The sequence below is a fragment of the Phalacrocorax carbo genome, chromosome 3 (genome assembly GCF_963921805.1).
Source record: "Phalacrocorax carbo chromosome 3, bPhaCar2.1, whole genome shotgun sequence".
Taxonomy (NCBI): domain Eukaryota; kingdom Metazoa; phylum Chordata; class Aves; order Suliformes; family Phalacrocoracidae; genus Phalacrocorax; species Phalacrocorax carbo.
In genome coordinates, this window is record NC_087515.1 from 106,273,658 (window position 1) to 106,298,606 (window position 24,949).

Here is a 24,949-nt window from a genome sequence, read left to right on the forward strand (position 1 = left end):
TTATCATAGGCATTTACTTTCAGCTCACCTTATCATTGCCTTTTATTGTTACAATTAAGATCCAAGTTTGTTCACCAGTATGACGGAGAGCATTATCTATAGTTTTAAGAAGCACGCACTAGAACTGTGACAAATATCACAGCTTCACTGGCCCCATAATCTCTCGCTGACATGGAAGTTTTGCTTTGCACCAAGCAGCAGACTCGCTGTTACACCTTAGTTTAAACATTCTTCCTGAAGGTTGCTTTTGGTCACATGATGAAGCCAAAAAATTCATTTGTAGCATTCACTATGGTGGTTTAAAACTCGCAATTTGTTTAATCAATTGCAAGACAGTTCTGGATGATATATCCACATCCTACCTCTTAACATGAGCCTGCAATTTCGCTGAAGCATTTGAAATTTTATTGCACTCATGGTTAAGTAAAAAAAGGGTCTGCAGTGAGATCAGCAACAAATCTTAGCAGCAGCAGAAATATTTTGCCCTAACCATCAATAAGTATGTATGTTTATGAGGTAACACTTACTCAGAAAAACGCTCTGATTAGAAGGATAAGCTGTCTATTTTAAACGCACAAAGCCTGCAGAGAACCCTGCTAATACATGCTGCCTCCTAGGCATTAAGTTAGGAGCGGAATGGCTATGTAATTCTTGTGGAAACAACACTCTCCCTCTCCCCTAAAACACCCCACCCCAACTCATACAGAGTCAGCATGTTTCCCTTTGGCTGAATGACAGGAACTGGGCTGGATTATCTTTCCAGGAAACCCCTGCAGATTACTTAGCTCACACAGCGTAGTATCCAAACTACAGACCCTTCACCCTTACCGCAACTTTGGAAGCTAGTCCACGGGCAGCAAACTCCCCTGGAGCAAAAGGATTTCAACCCTCTGTTGGCAAGACCATGATCTAAATATAATGCTGGCTATCCGCTCTGCAGGCAGATCAGGAGCACAGACACGAGCCATGCCACCTGGCCTGGCCGCCAGGGCAGTTCGGTGCTGGACACAGCCCAGCTGCCGGCTGAGACACTGCTAGCACCTCCGTTCCCTCAGTCTGCTACAGGGACTGCTGTATAAATCTAAATGCAGCAAACTAAACACAAAGCTATCAAAACAGCATAAGCCAGAATAAACATGAAAAATACAACACAGGAGACACTCCTTGTATCATTAGTATATTCTCAGTTATGTATCAAAATGACTGTATTTTCTAAAGACTTTTTCCTATTTGGAGGCATCATACAGATTGAGACCATCACTGGATGTTTTTGTTTCATGCAATTCACTATATTAAGCTAGGAGTCTGCCTGCCTTAAATCCTGAAGAGTATAAAAATTCAAGGCTCAAGGAAAATGTTAAGGGTTACTTTATCTCTGAATTCTCCATTTCACCACAGAAAAATACAACATAAGCCTGAGATATTACATGTTCCCATAAAATTTTGAATTATCCTCTTGCCTTTAAATCTTCTGGTAAATTGAATCAGTGAAGGGATTTCTGTGCATTGCCCTTCAGCACTTAGCAGGGGAATGATGGCTGTTACTACTACTTACGCAGCCAGAGAATAGATGCAACTTTCATCCACCCTTCTTTGCCTGTTCTGAATGTTAATTAAAAGAACAATCTAGCCTTTCTTACCCTTAAAACCAAATCAGTCTGTAAGAAAAGATAGTTATATTTATTGTACACAATGAAAAGAAATGACTGCAAGGTAGACCTAAGTGGAAAAGTTTTGAGATTATGGTTAGTAGCGTACGCTTGCAGATTTGTTTGAAAAATAAACCCAAACCCCACACACTTTTCTGGAACTGCAGACTACATGCTTCCCTTAAGCTGCATTTTCACTTTCTTCAATCCAAATACTTGAAAAATCAACATCTGTAAGTTGTAAATGCTTCTCTCCTTGAATCCCTCTTCTGCTACCTTACACCTTTTTTCTTACTAACATCTACGATAATTGCAGTTTGTTAAGCACCAGAATCACTAGTTCCTAGACACATCAAATTGTTGATTTCGATGGGGCTACTTGCAACAAAAGGGATGGGTCAGTGTTAATAGAAGTCTGGTGAAATCTAGTCAAAAGCCATGATAATGTGTTCTTGCACTGTAAAAGACACAAATGAAATCAGTCTTGTCCCAAATTTCTGTAACAAAAAAATAACTCCTGCAAAAGAAAATTTAGACTGATTAGAAGTAATTGGCAGTTTCTGGCAATTCACTTACCTGTTTTTTATAAACTCTACTACTAAACAAATCAAACTGCTGCACTGAAAAATATACTACAAATATTTTTGAAATTTATCCTTGTGGGTTTGAACCAAGAGAAAATTAACTACCCCCAGGCTGTGAAAAGCTGAACGTTTGTGATAATTCCCTTGTATAGGATGGATATTTTCACTTGAGTGGATTTCATTTTTAAAAAATTTTTAAAAGCCAGGATCACTCTTTGCAGCTTCATAAAGTACAGAGTTACCAGACATTTTATTTTATTATTGAAAGCAAGTTGGAGAATAGACACTAACCTGCAACACAGAACAGCAAGCATTCAGGCAACTCTTAGTTGCTGCAGGACTTTATGCCATGGTCCAACTGAAGCCATAAAGCTTTAACTACTTGCACAGATGGACATGCCCTTGCGGTATATACATCCACCATGCCTGAAAAGAGCTGTCCTCTACAATTCTCTTCTGGAGCATCAAATGCTCTTAACAAATATCCTTGTTCCAGCCTTGGAAATAAGGCATAAATCTTGAATTTCATTCAGTAATTGTCACCTGAGTCTCTTTTGTCTGTGCCATGCATATTTTATAAGCTTTTAATAAGTCAGGATAAAAAGGATGCAATAAGAGTGACAAAGCAAATAAACTAACCTGACATTTGAAATTATGTCACACAGAAAAGCCAAACAGAAGTCATTTTAGCCTCATTCATTAAAGACCACATTCTTAGCACAGGAAAGGAAGCCAAAAAGCAAATCAATAAATAATTAGAGAGCCTGCTTCCATCCTCTGATGTTCTAGAAAAGACAAACAGCCCTCTTAAGAAAACATTTTAATAGTTAATCAAGGACTAGATCGATCCATTGCCATGGCCATTCTTTCATGGAGGTCCTTAGTGGGGCACAAACTGGAACAGAGGAAAATAACAGGGCTTTGGAGATCAGCAATAATGAGAAGAGAGTTCTCTAAGAACTGACCACTTGGTTTGCGTCTGGATGACGACTTCACAACTTAATCTCTGCGCTATGTCCTGTAAAGCTTACCCACAATGTCTCTAAAAAAACAGGATTAGCTTCTCGGTGGTTAACAAAATGTTGACCACCAGTTGATCTGGCTTAGAATTGTCTGACGGAGGGTTTTTCCTGGGTGAAGGAGGTGGGGGCAACACACTAGTCTCTTCATCAGATGCATTTCTCAGACCACAGCCAAAGACTGGCTGCTTCAGCCCACATGTGTTCCCTGAGCATTTGACTGCTGGCTATTTTGGGGTGGGTGTTCACTCTTTCTTTTTTCCACAGAAAGCACTGAAAAACTCTTGGCTTCACTCCAAAACAGATACATGGCTGGCTTCTGTTTGTACTCTGAAATGTTTTGCAAATTATAAAGCCGTTTCCTTCCATTTCTAAGCCACTCTTGCTAATTGTCAAGCTCCAAACCAACTTATTTTTCCAATGTGGAAAAAAAAAACAACCCTCCACGAGTTTAGAGAAGGTTCTCCCCAGCTTTACACATCCCACATCTTACAGAGGACGGTGTGCCTGGGCAAGAGAGAGTGCAGCGTGCTGTAACCGATAACCTCACATGTGGGTTTGGAGGCAACGCTTTTTGCATTCCACCTACAGATCAGGGGTGAAATCTTGGCCACATGTAAGTTAGCAGGAATTTTTTTCATCAACGCCTTTGTTGCTAAGATTTTACCAGAGGAATTTGTGCCTCCCTGCAACAGGCAAGTTTACTGCCAACAACCAGTAATTCATGCAAAATACCTAATTCCTTGCTCAGCTTCATTATGAAATAGGTTCAAGGTTAAAAAAGAAAACAAAACTGCCACTTGCTTTAGAGGGAGGAAAGGAGGTTAAAGTTTAAATTGATTTTTGCTGCTACGTAAAATTGGGGTGGGAAGATTCTGCTTTCTATGACAACTGCTCCTTAGCTGAGATATATTTGAGTATAATACTAACACTTATTTTACCTGCTGTTTTCCCAGTGTTACACTCAGTGCCACAGCTTTAAATTCACCAGTTTTGCCTGGTTTGTACTAATTCTTCTGAATTGAAACAGAAGCAATTTTAGCCTATTTACATCCAGGCATTTTCAAAGCCTGCAGGAAACTCCCTGGGTGTGGTTATACTCAGTTTAACTTGGCTCAGGCAAAAGTAGGAATTGGAAGGTTGTGCATAAATACACACATGCAAGTGTCTGTGCTTTGGTGTGGGCAGAGGGGAAGAATTCCCACCTCTGGCAGCAGGCTGCTTTGCTAGGGTGCACAGCCAGCAGCTGCAGCTCTTCCCCTGCACAGCCAGCACGGAGGCAGCTGCTTTAATGGGTGCTGGCAGAGAAGCAGCTCCCTTGGGATCGCTGTCTATGCAGTTCATCTAAAATTTCAATTCTCATGGGCACCACAAGCATACTGGATACTATAATCCGGAACTGATGACACCTCGTTCTTTCTTTCGAAGAATTACTAAGGGACATATTTATTTACTGTGGTGATTTGCTCCTTGTACACATTTTCCACTAGCTTTTGCTGTGTGTTCTGATTCTCATGTGTTACTAATTTATCACAGATTTATGCTACTAAAGGGGAAAAGGAAAATATTGCAATGCCTGGACTAAATGCAGTCACCCATAATCTAAACATCTATTCCTGGGTAAGGTCAGTGGTCCCTTCCCATACTAAATGCCCATTTATTCCCAGTTAGGAGGATTTTTTCATGTAATAGTATTACAGTATTACAGATCCAAATGCAACTAAAATAAAAGCCTCATTCAATATACTGTCAATATTGCAACTATTTTTGCAAACATTTCTGTATTGTTAAATTATCATGTTAAAGCCAAAGACTGTTAATAGATACACCCCTGGGTATCTCTTTTACTGCAAAGTAACTAATCTTGACAAGATCTGCCTTGACTATGATTATAGTAACAACCTTTTCCCCACATGGTTCAAAACCACAATACATCACTGTAAATTGCTTTGAAAAAAGCCATATTGACATGAAGTGAGAACTGATGCGTCATGGAAATTCAAGGTGCTTAGAAAGATTACTTTACTTCTGAGAGACACAGAGCCCTGAAGTCAGAGTAGGCGTTACAAGAAATCGAAGCTCACAAACGCTCACACGTGAAAACCACAACCAAAACCAAGAAAGGCTATTTTTCTTACTATAGTTCCAGCATTACCGAGGGGTAACACAAAATTAGTGATATGCTTGAAGAACATGCCACATCTGAAGACTACTCCGAAAGGCTGGTAGATCCCAAATTTGACTTGCCATTTGCAATCTGGTCTTTGAGGCTGAGTGCGTTTGTATTGCTTCCTCCCACTGAGCCATCTGTGTGCATCCAGGCAGCATACTGAAACATCAAATGTTATGAAGGGAAGAGATTTGGAAAAGATTCAATCCTCATCTTGAGCATAAAAATCACCTGGGATGAAGGGAGAAGTTATATATGTGGGAGGTAACTTTTCAAGTTGCTGTGTCTGAGGAAGGCATAACAAACTGGTACTTATATAGAATTACACACTCGGAACAAATAATGAAAAAACAGGTCCCTTCCACAACATTTAAGTCTACATTTGAACCCAAGGAGCTTGTACAGTGCTTTGGAAAGGAAAGCATCATACCAGATGAATTCTTGATCAGTTCACAATAAACCGGACAGATTTCATGAGACTTTTTCCTCTGTTTGACAAGATCTCTTCCCCAGGGCAGCTCTAAGACATTTGTCCTCTGTGTGTTGTGTATGAGTGTACCCATAGGAGCAGGATCCGGTACCAAGTATAGCGGAAGAATTCCTCAACTGCAGTAATTGAATTGTGGGCCTTCATTAATGGCTTCTGGTTTCCCTTCTTTAAATTAATTCTCGAGATCTTCAGAGATTAGGAAACTATCTTAATTCAGGCATAACATTGTGTCTCAAACACTCTCCATTCTTGTGCTTCCTAAGGGTGGGCATCTTAAACTGAGCAGTGGGATGCTGTCAGCCTATTGTTACTTGATAAAAAAAAAAATAATAATCAAGTGAAACATTTCCAGGACAATCAAAGTCACATTTAAATCAAAACAATTGAACAGTTCTGACTGTACTTAAGTAGTTTTAAATATATTACTGCTACAACAGCGTAGTTTAAACTAAACAGGTTAACATTCTCCCTAAGGAGGTCTAGTGGAAGTAATTTTCTCAGTGCACGTAGAAAAGACAACCTTTACATGACATTTTCATACACAAGCCATCTATTTCAGCAACAGATAAACAGAGCTGGCAAAAAGACTATGAATATTGAGAATACCAGGAACACTGTCATTCATTTAGCAGTTGATACTGATGCCCACTGTTAAGTATTATTCCTTTTTCCTTTACAAAAACCTTTGTACCAGAACACCCAGCTCTCACTGGAAGGCCAGTGATGAGGATCCCCTGCTGCACTGACACCTTCTCTTGCACAGAACTTGACAAATCTAAGTACCAACTATACACAAGGGAGGTGCCTCCATACCTCTGGTACCTTCTGCCTGGAAATTCTGTATAAGCATTAAAGCCAGAGACAAAGCAGATGAGATTTTGCTTTTAGATGCTGACCTAAAAGCTTCCTGCACATTGTGTTATGTAAGCAAAGCCCCTGACAGGTCCCCCAGCACCACCCTCCTATTTGTGTCTTTTTACTAGCTCGCTCGCACTGCTCCTGTTTCCATAGGCACCGCAGAGAAGCATGTGGGTTGGTTGTGTTTTCTCATTTGTCCTCTACGAGAGCACTTTAATAGTCAATTGGAATGTCAGTAAAATAAAAAGTCTCATGAATCCAAAAATCTGGTTTAAGACCCAAATAAGCCCACAGGTCAGTTTAAAGTTCATAAGAGAAAAGCAGACTTTCTGCCTTACCCGTTTGTTCTTTCATGCCAAATCCAACTCATCATCTCCACAGCCACATGCTCCCCAAAAATCTGAGCCACAGTAGCTCGATTGTAGCTCACCTGAGATCGCATCATACTCTCAGGTCCAAACTACACAAATGTTCAGAGAACGGTATCAGTCTCCAGGTTTGGAAATTTAAGCAAATGGGAAGTCAGGAATGATCTCAGAAAACAAGAGCTCAGTTGGCAGCCATCAACGGAAAGCTGAGCAGCTACTCACACGTAGCTTCACAGCACAACCCTAAATTAAGTTCAGTATCCTGGTGCAGAAAGGAGCAGCATGAACGCGTACATAGTATTAGGTGATAAGCAATAAACCCCTGAGACTACTAGAACACAAACTATTTAATTCCAACATGGGGTAAGCAAGCCTAATTACCAATATAGTCAGGATGAATCATAATCATCAACCAACATGAAGGGCATTATCATAAACATGAAATGACATTATTCACTCTAATAATACTTTAATGATGTAAGCACCTAAAGTTAATCTTTATGATCTTAATTACTGAATCTGATAATCTGAGCCTCTAAAACTCTTTAATGTATTTATTCTCACTGTCATGCAAGATAGGGGAGTTTTGCAAGTCCTAATCACACACAAAGAATGAAGTACCACATGCCACATAGAGCAGACCTGGGAAACAAACCTCCCAAGTCTCAATTCTGACAAAGTATTTTTAACATGCTTCACCTCCCTGTCAGCTGTTAATACCTTGCTCTCAACTGGTAATTACCTGAATGCTGAGGCCTGTCTCGCTATAAGCTCATCATATCAGATCTGAACACCAAAGAAACAAGTTGCACAAGAACTACAGTCCAACCACAAAACTGCTTATTCACACAGCCTGAGCAATACAAAGATAAAATCAACAGCTTGCAACTGTAAGTACTGAGTAAGGTATTAACTTCATAGTGCTATACCATTTGTGTGTAGAATTACAAATGAACACCAAGGAAACGCAAAGCCTTTTGAGAGGGTGAGAAGTAGCTCATACAATGAGGGCATGGCTTCAGGATTATATTAAACTCTAGCTAATCCTGACTGCACAGGGAATTTCAGACATAAAATGCCATAAATATTTTTCCTGCTGACAGAAGCAGCTGTGCTGAGCCAGAGATGAGGAAAGAAGCGGAAGCAGTAGGGAACACAAGGGAGGAACACTGGAGCCCTGATATGCTGACACGTGTGGACCCCACAGCCTGGTTCATCAACATCACACTGGCAGGGACAACAGCCAGGTGTGTTCCCGGGCTGACGTATCAGAGAAACTCCAGTTCCTGGCTCTTCCGACAAGGAAGGAAAATCCTGGAAGCAAAGAGACTTTAAAGTGAAATAAAAGGTACCATGGCCCTTTCCTCTCACAGGCCCTGAGGGGGAAGGCTGAGGGCAGCAGGGACCTGGAAGCCTCTGGCCTCCACAGAACCTGTGGGGTCTGCCTGCATGGGCACGAAGGGCGAGAGAGGAACTGGATGTGAGAAGATAAAGACTGACATAAACAGGCAGTGAAAGTACATGTGTGAAGGCATTTAAATGATAAAAGTACTGCAGAGATCTCAAGACAGGTCTGCAGGTGACTGTAAACCAGCCAAGCTGCCAGAGGCTTACACTGGAGTTTCCACCAGACCCTCTATAACAACTCATGTGGAAATTGTACTGTGAGGAGCTTACCTTCCTCTTTCACACTCACTTGCCTATAGCTAGGTTTCTACTCATTTTACTACTCTGTGTCAAGAACTGGATGAGACCCCAGCAACACAGAAAAAGGTTTATAGGAGGTGAACATCAAGCCCTGAAACCACTATAAAGAATACAAAAGGCAAAGAGAAGAATCTCATCCTAAATGGGTGAGACAAACATGTAACACGTAATTTATTCTATGCCTAATCCACCAGCTAGAAACATACATCTGCTTAACAAGTGAACTATTTAATGTCACCCAGTTTGCTCAGCTGAACAGGCTATTTCGAATTAGATTAATTTAAAGCCTCTGGTCTTCGTTTGTGTATATCAATGCTAGTTTACATTTATGACCATATTACATCTCCTTTAGTGTACAGTACTATTTTCAATAGTTTTAAAATGAAGATTTACATTATTACTCTATACATATTTCACAGCGATGAAAGTTCACCTAGCAATTCATGCCACATCATCCGTTTTAAAACCTTATCACCAGTGCTAGAGTTGATAGGCCACTTAAATATTTAGCCTTGCTTACTCTGGACATTGTATTACCATTGTCCAGCCTTAAAGTGATGATAAAGCTGACTTTTTTTCTTCCTTCCTCAATTCTGTATTTCTCATTAGACAAAAGAGAGAAAAAAAACCAGCTTTAATGGCAATAGCTATCACAGCAGCACTCTGCCTGGTTTTTAAGAGCTGTACTTCCATGGAGTGAGACGTTGACAGAAACACTAATGCACACTGTAGCCCAAACATCCCTACCTGTTTCCCTGGCAACACTCAGAGACCTGCACAAAGTGACTGCATCAAGCAGAAGGAAACTCAGAAGACAGAAATAATGCCCACACTTCAGTGTTGTCACTACTACATTTGACAATAAACAAAACCCACAGAGATCAAAACCACAGGTGAGTGGAAGGGGAGCACAAATGTATCCCTGGAAGCCTGACCAGGAAAGGAGAGAAGCCATGGTTTAGCAGTGCTGAGGTTTAATCTCAGTTATGAACTGTAAAATTGTGAAACAAAAAAGTAACACTACAGCCATAGACATAAACGTGATAACCTGTTTTTCATTTTACTGTTATCTCCTACGCTCATCACTGCATGATATATAGTACAGATGGGTCTTGCTCATTTTCTCTTTCAGCCTTTAGCCATATGGCTCAAATTAAATGGATCTTTGCTTAAGTAATAGGCTATGCTGTGTAGGGTTCCTAATCAACATCAGCAGCAGCAGAACACTGCTGACAGGCACTGGTTTCCCACCTAGAAATGACAGGATGCTTAGCTCTCTCCTTTTGCTTCTTCAGAGCCTCTGTAGTCTGGTCCTCTTAAATAAAATCAAAGTGAAGAACTTTCGCAGCTCACCATAGCTGTGAAATGTGAAATAGACAGCAGATAAATCCCTTCAACTACTGAAGATCATTCAGGACGAAGCAGCATATATTAACAAAACAGATAACATAGGAACAAATGCCTTAATTGCTTTAGATGTTTATAGCACCTAAAATAACAAATAAAGACAAAAAATTCACAAAAAATATAGTTAGTGATAACCTAGTGCTTGAATAGTCACTGATTACTCTTTCAATTCCTCTATGAGATAACATGATTATCAAAGATACCGATTTACCTGTGGGCATGTTTAAGTGATTTGTGGCTTCCATTAGACTCCCTTTGGACACATTAGATGTCTGAGGTTCTTTGAGCGTTTAGGGCTCCCACCCAGAGCACAGTGTATCTTATACATGGGGAAACTGAGGTACAGAAGTAACAAGACTCATGACATACAAGTAAACCCATGATGGAGCAAATACTAAAATTCAGGAGCCCTCTAAACTTGATGTCCATTTCCGCAGATCCATAATAAATAGGTTACCTACAGCTACCTTGGAAAAAAGGAAAAGAGAAAAAGAAAGGAAAACCAAACCAAGCCAATAACCCAGATGTGAACACTGAATCCATTACTTTCAGTAGCATACAAACAGAGGAGGTGAAATCAATGCATGTACCAACACAATCACGTGGAAGAACAGGATTCACTACTTTACATAAGGAAGACAGGTAATTAAAGGAAGTGTCTCTTTTTGAGCTCTTCAACCATTTATAACCTAGGGTCATGCCCATATTACATAATACCTGTGCTGAGTTCTTTTCAGGTCTTGAGTCACAGTTCTTGTTTCTTCCATTTAGCAACCTCATCTACCATTATAGTAGTTTTCATTTCTTACCATAAAAACAAGTCAAATGCTCCCATAACCACCTAAAACATGCTTGAAATACCTCTTACTGAACTCCATTAGACAACACAATTCTTCCAGCACAAGTAAACCAAAACTAAGAATATACAACTTCCTGTTTATGACAAAAATACTCCTCTTTTCCTATATTAATTCAACTTTTCAGTACTATGAACGTGTCTGTGCTTCTGCACATGGACCAGTTGGGAAGGAGAGGAGAACAGCAATAGCCTACCAGAAACAGTATGTGGATTTACTAGGAAAGAACTTTATCTTCCATCTTTCTGCAAATGTTTCCACAGAAGAAAAATAACACATCGAGCCTCTTTGGCACACAGAGTTAAGACAACTGCTTCCGCAGGAACCATTCAGTTGGGATGCCAGAGACTCATACTCGCAGATTTTCAAGCAAGACTAACTTCAATACATGAAACAGGACCCTGCCTGATTGGCTCAGAGAAATGCAATCTGATAAACATGCTATTTTTTATTGAAGACTGAGAATGAGAAATGTTTTATGCTTTAAATATTATTACAGGAAGCAAACACAAATTATAATTGCACTCCACTAGGAAACAGTATTAGAACCATACAAATAAAGGACTCTGCCAAACAGCTGAGATTTCAATCCTTCCCCGTGTTCGTAACTAAAGGAACTCATAGCCTACTCCGGGTGCCAGGGGAGAACAACAGGAATAAGGCAAAAGCACATCAAGGACAGGAGCAGCATAGCAGAAGAGACTCTAGGAAAACTTTCTTGCTTTCCTGCCTACACCCTCAGGCCACACAGTTTCTCCTGCCAAAACACAAAGGGCTTAAAAACATGAACTTAACAACCCCTGAGTGTGTTCTCCTCTAGAATTCAGAGACAAAAGACTGGTATGCAACCCAGAACCGGGTAGAAAACTGCAAACTGATAATTTTGCCAACTGAAAACCAAGCCCACACAGCCCTTGCTTTCCATCTTACAACGGTACTAAAGCATGCCCTTGATTTATACGTACTCATAAAACTTTTCAACCTTTCAGCAGTTGCATATTACAGCCTACTGTACGAGATGAATTGAAATTCAGCTATTAATTTCTCAGTATCACCTGAAGTAAAGTTTGCATCTTTGACCTAGACAGTCCTTTCTTGCAGCATTGTAGAAAGCCGAAAGCACCAACTGCATTTAGCCAATAATAAATAGCGAGATACACTTACAACAGTTACCTTCTCATAAAAAGGATTTTTGCACAGAAAAGTGTGCCATAATTAGAGGAACGTAACTACTAACCAGTAATCCTCACAAGGACACAAACAGAATCTGTCAAGATTCCTTGCTAATCACAACAGTAATGTAAGAATATCAACCTTACAGGGGTCAAGTACTTAACGCGGTGTGCTGCAGATACAAACCAACTTTTCTCAGTTCTCCAGAAATGGATGAGGTAACCCCCCCTGCTACTTGATACTTTTACACAGAATCATCATTATTCTGTATCTCTCCAGTTCCCACAAACTGGAAATGCGAGCTGAAAATAAGGTCTGAGACATGGTTCTATGTTATGGAAGCAGGATTTTGCCTGCAGCATCCCAAATTGTTCTTGATCATTAGATGTTATTAAAAACACATTCTGTGAGGCCACTGGGATTTCACCACAGCAGTTCCTTGGTACTCTTTGAAAACAGAGAGAAACATAACATAACATAACTTTATGATGACTGCAAAGTCATGCACTTTCAGGCAGAGAACAATATTTTGCTGGTAGTGCTTTGTGGTTTGTAGTAAATACCAAGTAGTCTCAGCAACGATGTGATACTACCATGAAAAACATTGTGTCACCGTCAACTATAAAATGCAGGATCTTGGTGGATGTAAATAAACACACAGCAGTGAACTATTACATAAAGTCTTACCAGTCCTTTTCTTTTGCAGGAAGGCTCTACTTTCTGAGCTTCTGTAATCTTTAGCAGCCAAGAAGACCAGAACTAAAGGGACAACTCTAAAGAATAACACAATTAGGTGTATATTCAGACTTGTCTGTGAAGGCCAATTTGGACAAGTCTGCATTCAGAGTAACAGCTAATGCAGACACAGCAGTATATGCAAATAGCAAGTCTACGTTCTTCCTCCTTCATGACTGATTATATTCAGTTTAGTTGGATCACTTGGCAGAAATATTTGATTAAAGCTGAGGAAAGATTTATTCATTTGTATAACCAGTATCCTTCATATTCTTTTTAATTTTTGTATTTGATCCCTTTTATTAGGAAAAGAGTGAATTAATACAACAAATCAGAGCCTACCAAGCGAACAATTAGTTCAGCTCATCTTTTACCTGCTGAGGACCATTTAACCTGAAGGTTGAGACTACAAATGACGTACAAGGTAATTTCATTTTTTGTGATACTGTCACCACACATCATGAAACTGAGACATCTCAAAGCCAAGAGGTTCAGTAGGTTCTAAAGGACTGTTTGGGTGAGGGTTTTTCTGTCTCCCTTCATGTTCCACTTCCCCATGTGATCTTGCTGTCAGGCAAGGATTTGGTCTAATTGGCTGTGAAGCTGCTGCACCAAGACGCACTAGGAATATTCAACAAGCAGTTCCTCTGACACTCACCTATGAGAGGGACCCCCAATTCTAAGTAATACGCTCCCTTATATACACTCTGCTCGGGGTCATGCATAGAGCATCTGGTAAATGATAATGTAAGAGCTTTAATCTCATTGTCTAAGTAGCCCATTAATGCTTAAAAGGAGTTACAAGAATGAAGTCATCATGGAAATCGAGACATAAGTACCTACAAAATCTTCTGTGGCTATTTACAAAGGGAGGAGCAAGAAGACCTGACAATAACCATCATGGAGAATATGGGGAGTATTAAATGCTGCAGCTGCACCTCAGGCCATTCTGAAGTATAACGTTTATGTCTCCTTACAGCAAAAATGCGGGAAAATTCTTGTGGCCAAGGGTGCAATATTAAGTAAATGTAGTGTGAAATAATGCCCAGAGCTAGCACTGAAATCAATGTAAATTACAGTCTGTTAATAGGGAGCATAATCTAGATATTAAATACACTTAAAAATACAATATTTAGGCAAAATACAGGTTATAATATTAACTCATTAGATATGAAAGGCTAGCTACCGAGTAAACTCTTGAAATTCATACACCTCTTGAGGGTAGCTGGCAGGCCTGTAGGAGGGATTAACAAGCACAGAAAGAACTTGCAAACTTCAGAGCTCGAGGTCAGTTTTGGAAAGAGGCTAGAAGGAAATTACCTATTTGCATATTGTTTCAAAAATATTAATTAAAATGAAAATGGAAGGTTTTTCTCCTGAAGTGCGTGTTACTCTACTTGAAGGGTGAGATACTATGGGCTTGAGAGAAGTAAATTCTACCCTGCAGTAACCACTCGTGTCCAGACTTATTCCACAGCAATGAGGAGGCTGGTCATTTTTCCTGAGAGAAACTTCATTGCTTTAACTATGGTATAAAGAACATATGCACGACCAGCTACCATGGGACAGCTGGCACACCACACCAAAACCACCTTTGTGCATGCCCACACACATTCATGCTTTAAAACTCTTGATGCATTCATGCATAAAACTAAACCAGGACACATACAAGCAATTCATGTTGCAAGGCAGGAAACTGGCTACCCCTTTATGGATTCTCAGTTTCCAAAGAAAGAGGTTATATTCCTGTTCATGTTACAGGAGTTTTCATGCACAAAATGCTTCCTTTGTTTTCAGTAGTCCATTGAAATTCAAATATGGATTTTAACAAAAAAGCCTGTAAAAGTCAGTAACTCCTGTCACTTACTTGGCTTAGAGTTAATGATGACATTTTCAGCAGAATGTTGGGGTGGAAACCTGCAGTTGTCTCCTTGGCCCTCGCTGCTGCCATACTCTATGACTTCCACTTGTCCCAGCGGTACACTCCACTTCAATAAATACCTCTGACCAGTTGTCATGGTGCCACTACTTTCATAGGAAGAGCTGAAAGGTGCACAGATTATTGCTGTGATAAGCAATTATGTTTCATGGCATCCTATTTATTATTTTAGCTTCTAAAATTTGCTGCTTGTCAGTCTGAGTATCATGCACAACTTTAAACAAATACATGCATCAGGCTGACTTTTGTGACTAACCTTTCCTGTGAGTGCAAAGAGCAGCTATGCAGGTGCAGATAATCTTGTTTACAAACAGCTTAGGACTGCCAACAACAGTCCCTACAATTCTATAACAAAACATAAATGACCATCTTTTAAGATTAACATGGATTTTGACATCCTTATGCAAGTGCTTAGGGTGATACTGTGGCTCCATCTTTTCCAAATTCTTTTGGATTGTGCTGTCTTTCAGGACAGTACTTGAAACAGTGATAAAAAGAAGTGACTGCTACACTACATGGATGATAAGACCTGTGAATGACTGGTACTGTGCAACATAACTGAGCAACATAACCTCCCAAGGGCTCATAAGCTAACATTTCTCCTGAGCCCCAAAGCCCAGGATGTTCTTTACTGCAGACCTTTGCAATTGCTGTGGCTTCCGAGAGCAATCCCACGTGAGCTGCTGTTGCTAAAGGAAGTGTGTATCACAACAGGCGTTTCAGAGGAAACAGCATGCTGAGGAAGCTCACTTGGAATAGAAATGGCATTAATACTCCTTCTCCTTTGTGTCCTTCATTCCCTTATTCACATTCAAGCACATGTAACAAACACTTATTATAAAGGACAGAAGAGATGTTAAAGTGAACAAACCAGGTTTACTTCACAGAAAACATGATGAAATAGAGAAGTTAAATTCTTGGGAGAAATCAGCAAAGTATATTTATCGTGAACAGTAACTTAACACTGACATTCCGCTACTCAGCTACCTATTCAGAACACAGCCATACTTTGGTTTCGTTCAAGAGGCAGTATGAACAAAAACCGCAAGTGCTACAGCTTAAGTAAATATTTATAAACTCTCCATCTAGTTCAGAAGAAATAAAACAAGACAAGTCAGGACACAGCTGTTCAGTCACTAGGGATAGCATCCACCCCATCCAAATCCTGCTACTTTTAAGTTAGGTCTCTAGTTAGAGAAGGTCATCTAGACTACATGTGAAGAAGGACTTTCTGAGGGTCATGTATTTCTACAGAGTACATTTCTTTTGACAGCTATATAAAATTGGTCTGGAACCAATGGTCTCCAGGTTCCTGGAATGCCTGACTACTTTTTCCGTAAAGGTGGGACAAAGGCAGTTAAGCAAAATAAGCTGATACATACTGGACAGCTAAGTGTCAAGTTTCTGAAGAAGTCTACTGTTCCAGGGTAAATCTGCAGGCATGCACCTTGAAAGCCACTGCTGTAACAGAAACCTAGCTTAGGTAAGATGCCTAACTTCTGTACAGCTAAAATGATGAGAAATAAAGCTCATCCTACATAAGTCAAACAGGCAAGGGGTACATTCTATAGCGCACACTTATTTTGAACCAAAAATTTTGGACTGGGTAGAGGTGTCATAAAATTTGGCAGTTGATTTCCTTCAGTCCATAACTATATTTTGCATGACAAAGGTAGTCCTTTCTGCACTAAAAATCTAAGAGCAGACCATGAATTAATGAAGGAATCCTGAATCCACACACACAGCTTGCAGGTGGACCCACCTGCAACTGAACACCCTGAGGAACCGACAAACCCTTTTCTTGCTGGTGAATAAACTAGAAGTACATTAAACTATTCTAAAACCCCACTGTTACATAAATAAGCAGGTTGGAAAGCAAACCTCAACAGCTAGAGAAAACCACAACTGAACTTTTTCAGAGTTAGCATACCCCCACGACACATGCATGCCCAATTACCATTCCAAAGGAGGTTGCTTAGAACCAGTTAATGTCCAGGGTAACAACAGTGATGCTACTGATAACCAGAACTGTTGACTTAATAAGGAACCCAGAGACTTGGCATAATCATGAACTTTTCACATGGAAAACAAAGACTGCACAGTTCCCACTTCAGTGACAATTACAAAAAAATCCAAGACAATAACGTCATACAAAAGATAAAACAGTTAAACACAATTTTGCCCCAAACAATCCTAAGAAAATATCCAGGTGTTACTATAGAAATGAATAAATTGTAAAGGAGTAAAAAGTCATAATTCCTACAATAACTGGACACAAGCTTGTGCATTTTCTAAAGTGCAGTTATTACATGGTACTTCTCACTAACATGAGACCATGCATTCACACAATTGCAGAAATGCGTACTGTATTCATACTTCAGTAATGAACTAAGATATCAACTGATATTATGCTTAAGACTTGGAAGTTCTTGGAAGATTTTAATGGTGCACATTTTCTCTGTCTGAACATACCATCACATCAAGCAATTATGTTACAAGCACCATTTGAATACAAGTGTGACCTTGACATACTCAGAGATTTAGTAAGTAATAATTGCAGCCAACTAAAACACAGAAGGCACTATGAAAAAAATGCTTTCTTCAAAGCACGTCAGCTTTAATCCTTCAATGTTTGGTATCAGAGATAAAAACTCCTTCCCCAGCTGGAACTTTGTTAGTGAGTTCCAGTTTTTTTCTGGCTACATGCATTAGCTTTGTATTTTTTTTTAATTCGCAGCTTGTGTCAAGTTACAGATTTGTGTGTGTGACAGTATGAGTTTAGGAAAAAAATCCTACCCTGGCATGCCTGCACTCTACTAAAGACTAACACACAGAAATAACTAGACACTGAAGAGCATTTCTATCTGTAATCTCTCCAACTGATTTAATTTTCTTACAAATTTACTCTAGAACTTCCAAACACCAGCAGGCAATGTAGAGTACTGTAAGAAAGCTAGTTATCCATTTATTTTGACTACTGCTACAAATCATTAGCCATAGTAAAACCAAAAAAGTTTTCAGTGTGTAACTTATTCCAGCTGAAGCTTGAATGATCATTTTAAAAATGAATCAAGTCTTACCGAATATTTACTGTTGCACACATCAGCACATCATTTAACATGAAAAGACGTCGTTCTTTGGTTTTGATAATTTCTCCTTTATCATTGTAAACCGTCTCAACCATATCATCAGTCCGTATGAGGTATCTGTTTCCACTACTCAGTAGCTAGATTTTAAAAACAATTAACAACATATATTATACATGGTACATCTAACATGCGGTGCAAAAAATAAAATACTATGGGTTATCACTTGCCATCCTAGTACAAGTGTTTGCAGGTGGATTTGCCAAGTGAATTAAGTCCCTTTACTGATTTGCCTTTCATTTAGAGAAAAGCAGTAACTTCTGCTGCCAGCAATGTGGCCTGCAGGGGTTTTCGGTCTTAATATGGAACATAATTGCTCTGAAAGTCTTCCACACTGATAAAGGTCACCCAGATTTAAAAAAAAAAAAGGCATAGATTCCACAATTTCTGTTGTTTTCTTCCCTCATCCCTCCTTTCACAGCCCATTTAAGTGCTACGCATGGTCCCGACCATCCCAAAGGGAGAAGTCAAGGTGGAGGAGGAAGAGCACTCCTGCGCCTGCTCTGCCCACCTGGGCTCAGAGAGCTGGCCGAGGAGTGCAGCTGGCAGCCTTCCACAGGCTGTCAGGAAGGTAACATGTACAAAAGATGTATGGCATGTAAATTGCTCCTGCCTTCTGCCTTGAAGGGCTGAGGATCAACACTGTGTGCAAGCATGAAGTGATTCCTCATAGGTCAAATATACCTCCTTAGTGATCCAAAGAACAAAATTGTCTCTAACTCACCCATTTCCTACCCATCCACCTCCTTTACCACCTGTTTCACCCTGCCTGGCATTGTTCCAAAACTATTAAGCCACAAGGCACACAGGGTGCTACATAATTTGGAGCAACTATCCAGGTATAGCGCAATTTGTCCCCCCCAGTGCAGAACATACAAGATTTTACAGTTTATCTAGACTAACAAAAGGAAACCTGTACCACCTCTCAAAATGTACAATCTATGACTTGAACTCCTTTAACCATTTGTAGATGATTAGTAGCTGCTTCAAGAAGCTGGAGTATGAAAACTAGAAAGTAAAGTGTCTGAACCCATCTTCTTATGCACTTAGAATGGAAATACTGTTCCAGTATGACAATAAATTCACTAGCCCAGTTTTTATAAATGGCCCAAAACAAGTGTGTTCTGGTTGACTACTATCTTTCCCGAAAACTATGTTTTTATGCATCACAAACAAAAATACCCTTTGCACTCCTTCAGCATGTCCCCATTACTCTATCCCAGAATGAGTCCAGTGTAATCATCTGTAACTTCATGAAAGCAATAATTGAAGTATTTGTGCCCTATCTCATGGGAAAGGAGGAAACATGTATGATGCAAATAAGACAAGCCTACATGTATCCACAGTACTGACAGCTACTGACAAACTCAGCTGAAGATTGTTCCTTTCTTCCTACTGAGTATCTTCTACAGTTCTTCAAAGACTTTTCTATTGAATGATCTGAATACATGAATTAAATAGGCTGGGGTGTTCCTTAAAACAAGGAAGACGTTGGACACATTCAATACCATATCTTGAACTGCTCCACAACAGAAGCACTGCAGTGTATGGAACTAGTTCGTTCCTTTATACAGGAGTAATTCCTCAGTTCCAGGATAAATTCAAAATTCAATTTTGACTTTATCAGAAGATGTGCATAAGACTTTACTACAGGACAAGGAAGCAGCTTTATCTATACTCTGCCAAAGAACACTAACACTGCTGCTGCTGCTATTTCAGCGTGTCACCCGCTCCAGCACAGAGTGGTTTAACCAGTGAGCCTACTGAGTGCTGTAGGTCGCTCACATCTCACACCTACCACTAGAATGAACCCACAGAAAAACCTCAGGCATCTCTTCGGTGTCTGTTCTAAAGACTGCTCAACAAATAGTATACTAACTCTTCCATCACATGTTCTTACTTCCTAACCTTGTTCAGATAACGTTCGTTCATTGCTTTTGCTATTTGTTTTATTTCACAGCGCTGATCTGCATCCCTTTTCCTTTCATTTAACTTCTCTGCCAGTGTTTCAAGTTCCGTAAGAGCCATCTGTAGAGGTAATCTATCGGGATGTCCTTTATTAGTGTTCTTCAACATATCCTGAGGCAAAGCAATAAAACAAACAAACAATTTAAGAAAATCAGATTTTACTTCAAAGTCAAGTTCAAAAGATTGCAGGATGTAATGTTATTGCTACATTCTTTAGCCAAGTACTACTAAAGAACAAGATCAATGAACACCTAATGAATATTCAGACAGCGAATCACTTATTTTCCCAAATACCTTAATAGTTCTTAAAGAAAGATACTGAATGGGGTCACATGCTGCTTATTTACAGGAAGAAAGTACAACAAAGGAACTTGAAAATAAGTGTAAAAAATGCAAATATAAAGGTAAATTTAAAAATGCACACAATGTTAAGCATTATTTGAAAATCAGTAGTATAGTATAATATGTAGGTGTCTGTAAGCAATGATTTAAAATTAAAACTTTCCTGATATTTACTATCATAATGATATTGTATTATCTTTATCACTGTTATTATTCCTCACTAAAACGCTGACAGCACGGTCATCCCAAAGTAAGAGACATTACTTCATGGAGATTGCAAGAGCCTCTAAAAATCTTTCCCTTTTGTAGGCATGCAGTGGAACAATTTGAAGGGAATTTCTTTCCCACAGTGCTTAAAAATCCCTATGTATTCACTATGGCTTCCTGCCGCAATAAACTCCATTTCTTTTGCTAACTCGAAAACTCTCACCACAGCTAGCCACCAGCACATTCCTATCACGACTACCTCTACTCCTTCTCCCACAATAATTCCTGGATCTGCATCCCAAAGCGTGTCCTCCTCCTCTGTGGTACCCGCAAAACACAGCTAACTCACTGGGATAGACCTGCCGTGGTCTGGAAGGAGTTACAAACAGCATAAGTTGGTCTGGAGCAGGTCTGCGCTGGGGTATTGTGCCAGTCTTCCTTCAACTCCCTATTAGGAAGAGACCCAAGGACTCCCTGTCAAATCCTCAGCTTCCATGGGAAGGAAAACAAGACGTAGATCAGAAGGAAGCTGGTCCACACTCCAGCAGGTCCTGTGAGCCAAGCGGTCAGGGAGAGAGTGCGCTTTTGTTCCACATCCCACATATATTCTGAACTGTCTGAGGCATGAATTACATCCTCTTGCATTTTTCTTGAATAGAAGGTAATGCCACAAAGTCCCTAGCGACGTTTTGACGTGTTATTACCTAATGAACTGATATGAACAAGTAGCACATTTGAACTACAGCTTTACTGCAAAGAGACTTAAAAGTTATATCTAACCTAGCAAGTAGTCTAAAGTAAATCTGGTTTACTAAGATTTTCCTGCAGTGTATTTACTGCCTGTCCCTGCAATCAGACTATGAGATCAGCATATTATGATGCACTGAAATTTTTCCTCTGTTATTTCTCCATGATCCAGTGGTCACTTCCACTGCAGTGTGCTCCTCCAGCAGAAGACAGCTACCACAATCACACAAGCAAACCACTTAAGAAGGCAACAAGAGCATCCCTTTGGTAAATCTTATTTACCTGCAATAGCAGAATGAACTGTGGGAAGCGCTGGATCGGTTTCATCATTAAACCATACAGTGTAATTCGATCAGGGCTTGACTCCTGGCACTGCTGCAATGCAAGAAAGCCACACTGTTTACTACTGTGAGCGTATTTCCGTAAGTTGCAGAATGAAAGGAAAACATTTCCTGAAAATTCTTCTACATCCATTCATGTTAATTGTAACAGTGGTGCTGTAAAGATTCAATTTAGTATGAAGATTTCATTTAAAAATATTAAGTCTTTAAAAAAATAATTATTAAAATGATGGCATGTCACTGAACTGAAATCTCCTCCTTAAATACAGCTGCGATAAAGCTGCATCAGCAATGCAGCTACCTACGTATATATCGATACAGCACATTCACACTTTTTACATAAGCAGTCCACCGTAACATCTGCTTAACTTCAAGCACAACAAAAGGAATGCACTTGATCGAAGTCTTAAATTTGAAAAATGTAAGTGATCTGTTGATTCATAGACCATAATGTACTATTGCTGCTGTTTCCTGGGGCTAAGAGACCACAAATTTCTAACTACCTATATGTTTTTCAGAGGAAGTCTAAGGAAAACATCATAATCTCAGTGCTACGCAAGCAAAAAAAGAGATTTTCAGTTTCTGTGTTAAAAAAACTAAGGCAAAGTACACTGATTTATTTTTGGGAAATAAAAATGTAAGAATCTATTATTTTGATTATTGGGACTGGCAGATAAAACCAGACAAATTTCATTTGCATGTGCAGAAAAGCCCTGTTTTTGTAAGACATTTCCGCATTTGAAAATATTTTGGCCAAAATCACAGATAACCCAAAACAAGGAGAGGAAATACTCAGTATTGAAAACAAAGCAAACTCAAACAATATTAAACTGGTGTTGTGCTTAAATTGCTATTTATTTCTACAACTATCAGCCTCACAACAATTTGTTTCCATACTTATCTGCACAAACACTTTGTTTGCCCAAACAGCAGCAGTGAAGATTCTGGTCTTCATTGCTGGTAGACAACATCAAAAAAAAGAAGGTACAGAAATGTCTTCTGTCCTCAGAGTTCAGCTGTGAGCCCCAAGCTCTGAGCAGTGCCAGTGTACATTATGCCCCTATTGGAATAACAGGCTTTTAATAGTGTGAGAGGTATGAAGTGACTATATATGCTCACTACAGAGTTTGGTCTTCATGGTGCCTAAGGCTTTTAGAATATAATCCTGTGTAGTGCTGGCCACACTCCAAAAAGCCGTTAGTTAATTTTAAGATCTGAAGACAGATTAGGAATGAGCCCCCCTAGCCACCCTGCTCTAGGCAACCTAAAAGCTTCACCTCTTAGTTTGCCTAGGGCACTAAATTTCAGTGTTTGGCTGACCACTGCAACAGACCTGACAGGGTGACAGCTGAGAGGCACAACTCAATCCAGGACTCTCAGGAAATGGGACAAGCAGAGCTTCCAGGATCTCAGCAGTGTCACAGACAGCCTAAAAGCTTTGCAATGAATTTTGTATACCCTCTGTAAGCTATCACCCATAGGGATTCACAGCACTTCTACTGTATGTACCAGGCTCTCAGTGCACATCATCGGAAGCATCATATTCATCAGAGTAGTATGCATTCTGCCCAAAAATTTTCAATTTCAAACCAAAACTGGAAACATGATTTTCAAAATACTAGGAAATTGTTGTGGAATGGAAATCAAGTTACACTACTCTACACAATACAATAAAGAAGTTAGAAGTAAAATAAATACCAAGTAAGAGGATGCCTCAGATGGTGAACTACTGTTTGAAGTCCACCTGCTATGAAAGAGTCCAAATGTTTTGTCGAGTACAGTCACGCAAACACCAATAAAAACTGATCTGAACAACAAAACCACTCTGCACTTCAAAATACATCCTAGATCTAACATCATGTTATTATTCTGAAAATACAGTAGTGGAAGTGAATTCTCTGGGAACTTTCTTGTGACAAACCCATAAAACCAAAGTCTTTAAAGCAGTCACACAATATACAGTATTAGCAAATTTCCTCATAAATTATAATTTATACCATCTTATTTATAACATATGCCCAGATGTTTTAAGATTGAACAAACTCACCTTTAAGAAGTCTAAAAAGGCAGGTTTGGTGGCACATGTTTTCTTGAGAATCCCTACTGCTGTACTGAAGTTGTTTACATATTCACTGTACGCATCCAACACCATAGACTTAGAAAACTGAAAACATAAAAGGGTAAACCTTAACTATAAATACAAAAGATCCCTGAAAGCGTAACTATCTAAACCCCTGATCGGTAAGGACTCTCCTTGCTCAGAGCTAAGGGCTTTGCTTGGCCTAGTGCTGGATCTACAGAAATACTGGTGATGCCCAATACAACCTTTCTGTAGAAGACAGGTTGGAAACCTAAAGATGTAACAGCTTTGATTTACAAAATGTAAATTTACAGAAATAGCTTCATCTTGGCTACAACACTAGGGTAGAGCCTGGGACTATGGGCAATCGAAGGGCATCTGCTGAGATTCAGAGCAGCTGCTGGGATCCCCTGATCATCCCACTGCTGCCTATCTTACAGATTTGGTGAACCAGCAAAGTCCCAGGGCCTTCGTGCCCCATCTTCCACTGGTAAGGGTTTATCAGGAAAGCAGATTGCGTGGCCTGCAATCAGCCATGTGAAGGCTAAGATTGCTGCCCGTTGCCTCCCTAGTAATTCTATCCCTTTCTTCTGCAGAGCTGGTCTCATTAATGCTACCTATCTCGCTTCAGTCCGAACAAGACAGGTTTGCTTTAAACAGCAAATCTTCAGTAACCTTTCATTTTGACTGAAATGGGGTCAAAGCACTCAGACACAGATCCCAGCTCTCTTACAGCAGGCATGAAATGGCAGTAATTTCCAGCAGCTGGGTGGCAACAAAATAAGGTACTCAAACCAGCAGGTAGGCAGCCTTTTCTGTCCACACAACAATGTCTTTCTATCAACCAAGGCCACTCCTTGGTTTCTCTAATTTAAAGCAGTGGCTAGTTCAGTCCTTTATTGGATGGACTTCTTTAAGGGTGGGATAGTGTTTTAAAAATACTCTTTACCTGTACCCAGGCTCAGTTCAAATCCAAGAATTCAGGACATCACCTACTGTGTTTTCTTCCTGCTCCCAACAAACATACTGTGTATGACTACCTACATTTTAAGAGATGCTGAACTTAATTTTGATGGGTTTGTGAATCTCTATCTCCTGAGAAAAGAAACTGTTTACTTAAGGCTCTGAAAGCTTGATCAAAGCCTGAAAATTTTGCCCACAA

At 39.7% G+C, this 24,949-nt stretch overlaps 1 protein-coding gene across 7 annotated transcripts in view; it reads right to left on the bottom strand.

The window, feature by feature from the left end:
* Positions 1–24,949, bottom strand: part of ARHGEF10 (Rho guanine nucleotide exchange factor 10) — a 118,001-nt gene that overhangs the window by 41,563 nt on the left and 51,489 nt on the right. For 5 of the 7 annotated variants that reach the window (XM_064447955.1, XM_064447953.1, XM_064447949.1 and 2 more), the window contains 5 exons: positions 23,755–23,871; positions 21,649–21,741; positions 20,011–20,181; positions 18,037–18,182; positions 14,885–15,060 (listed from right to left, as the gene is read on the bottom strand). In XM_064447955.1, coding sequence (XP_064304025.1) covers positions 14,885–15,060; positions 18,037–18,182; positions 20,011–20,181; positions 21,649–21,741; positions 23,755–23,871 — 703 coding nt within the window. The remainder of the gene's footprint in view (positions 1–14,884; positions 15,061–18,036; positions 18,183–20,010; positions 20,182–21,648; positions 21,742–23,754; positions 23,872–24,949) is intronic. The other 2 variants (XM_064447950.1, XM_064447952.1) reach the window with 1 other exon arrangement.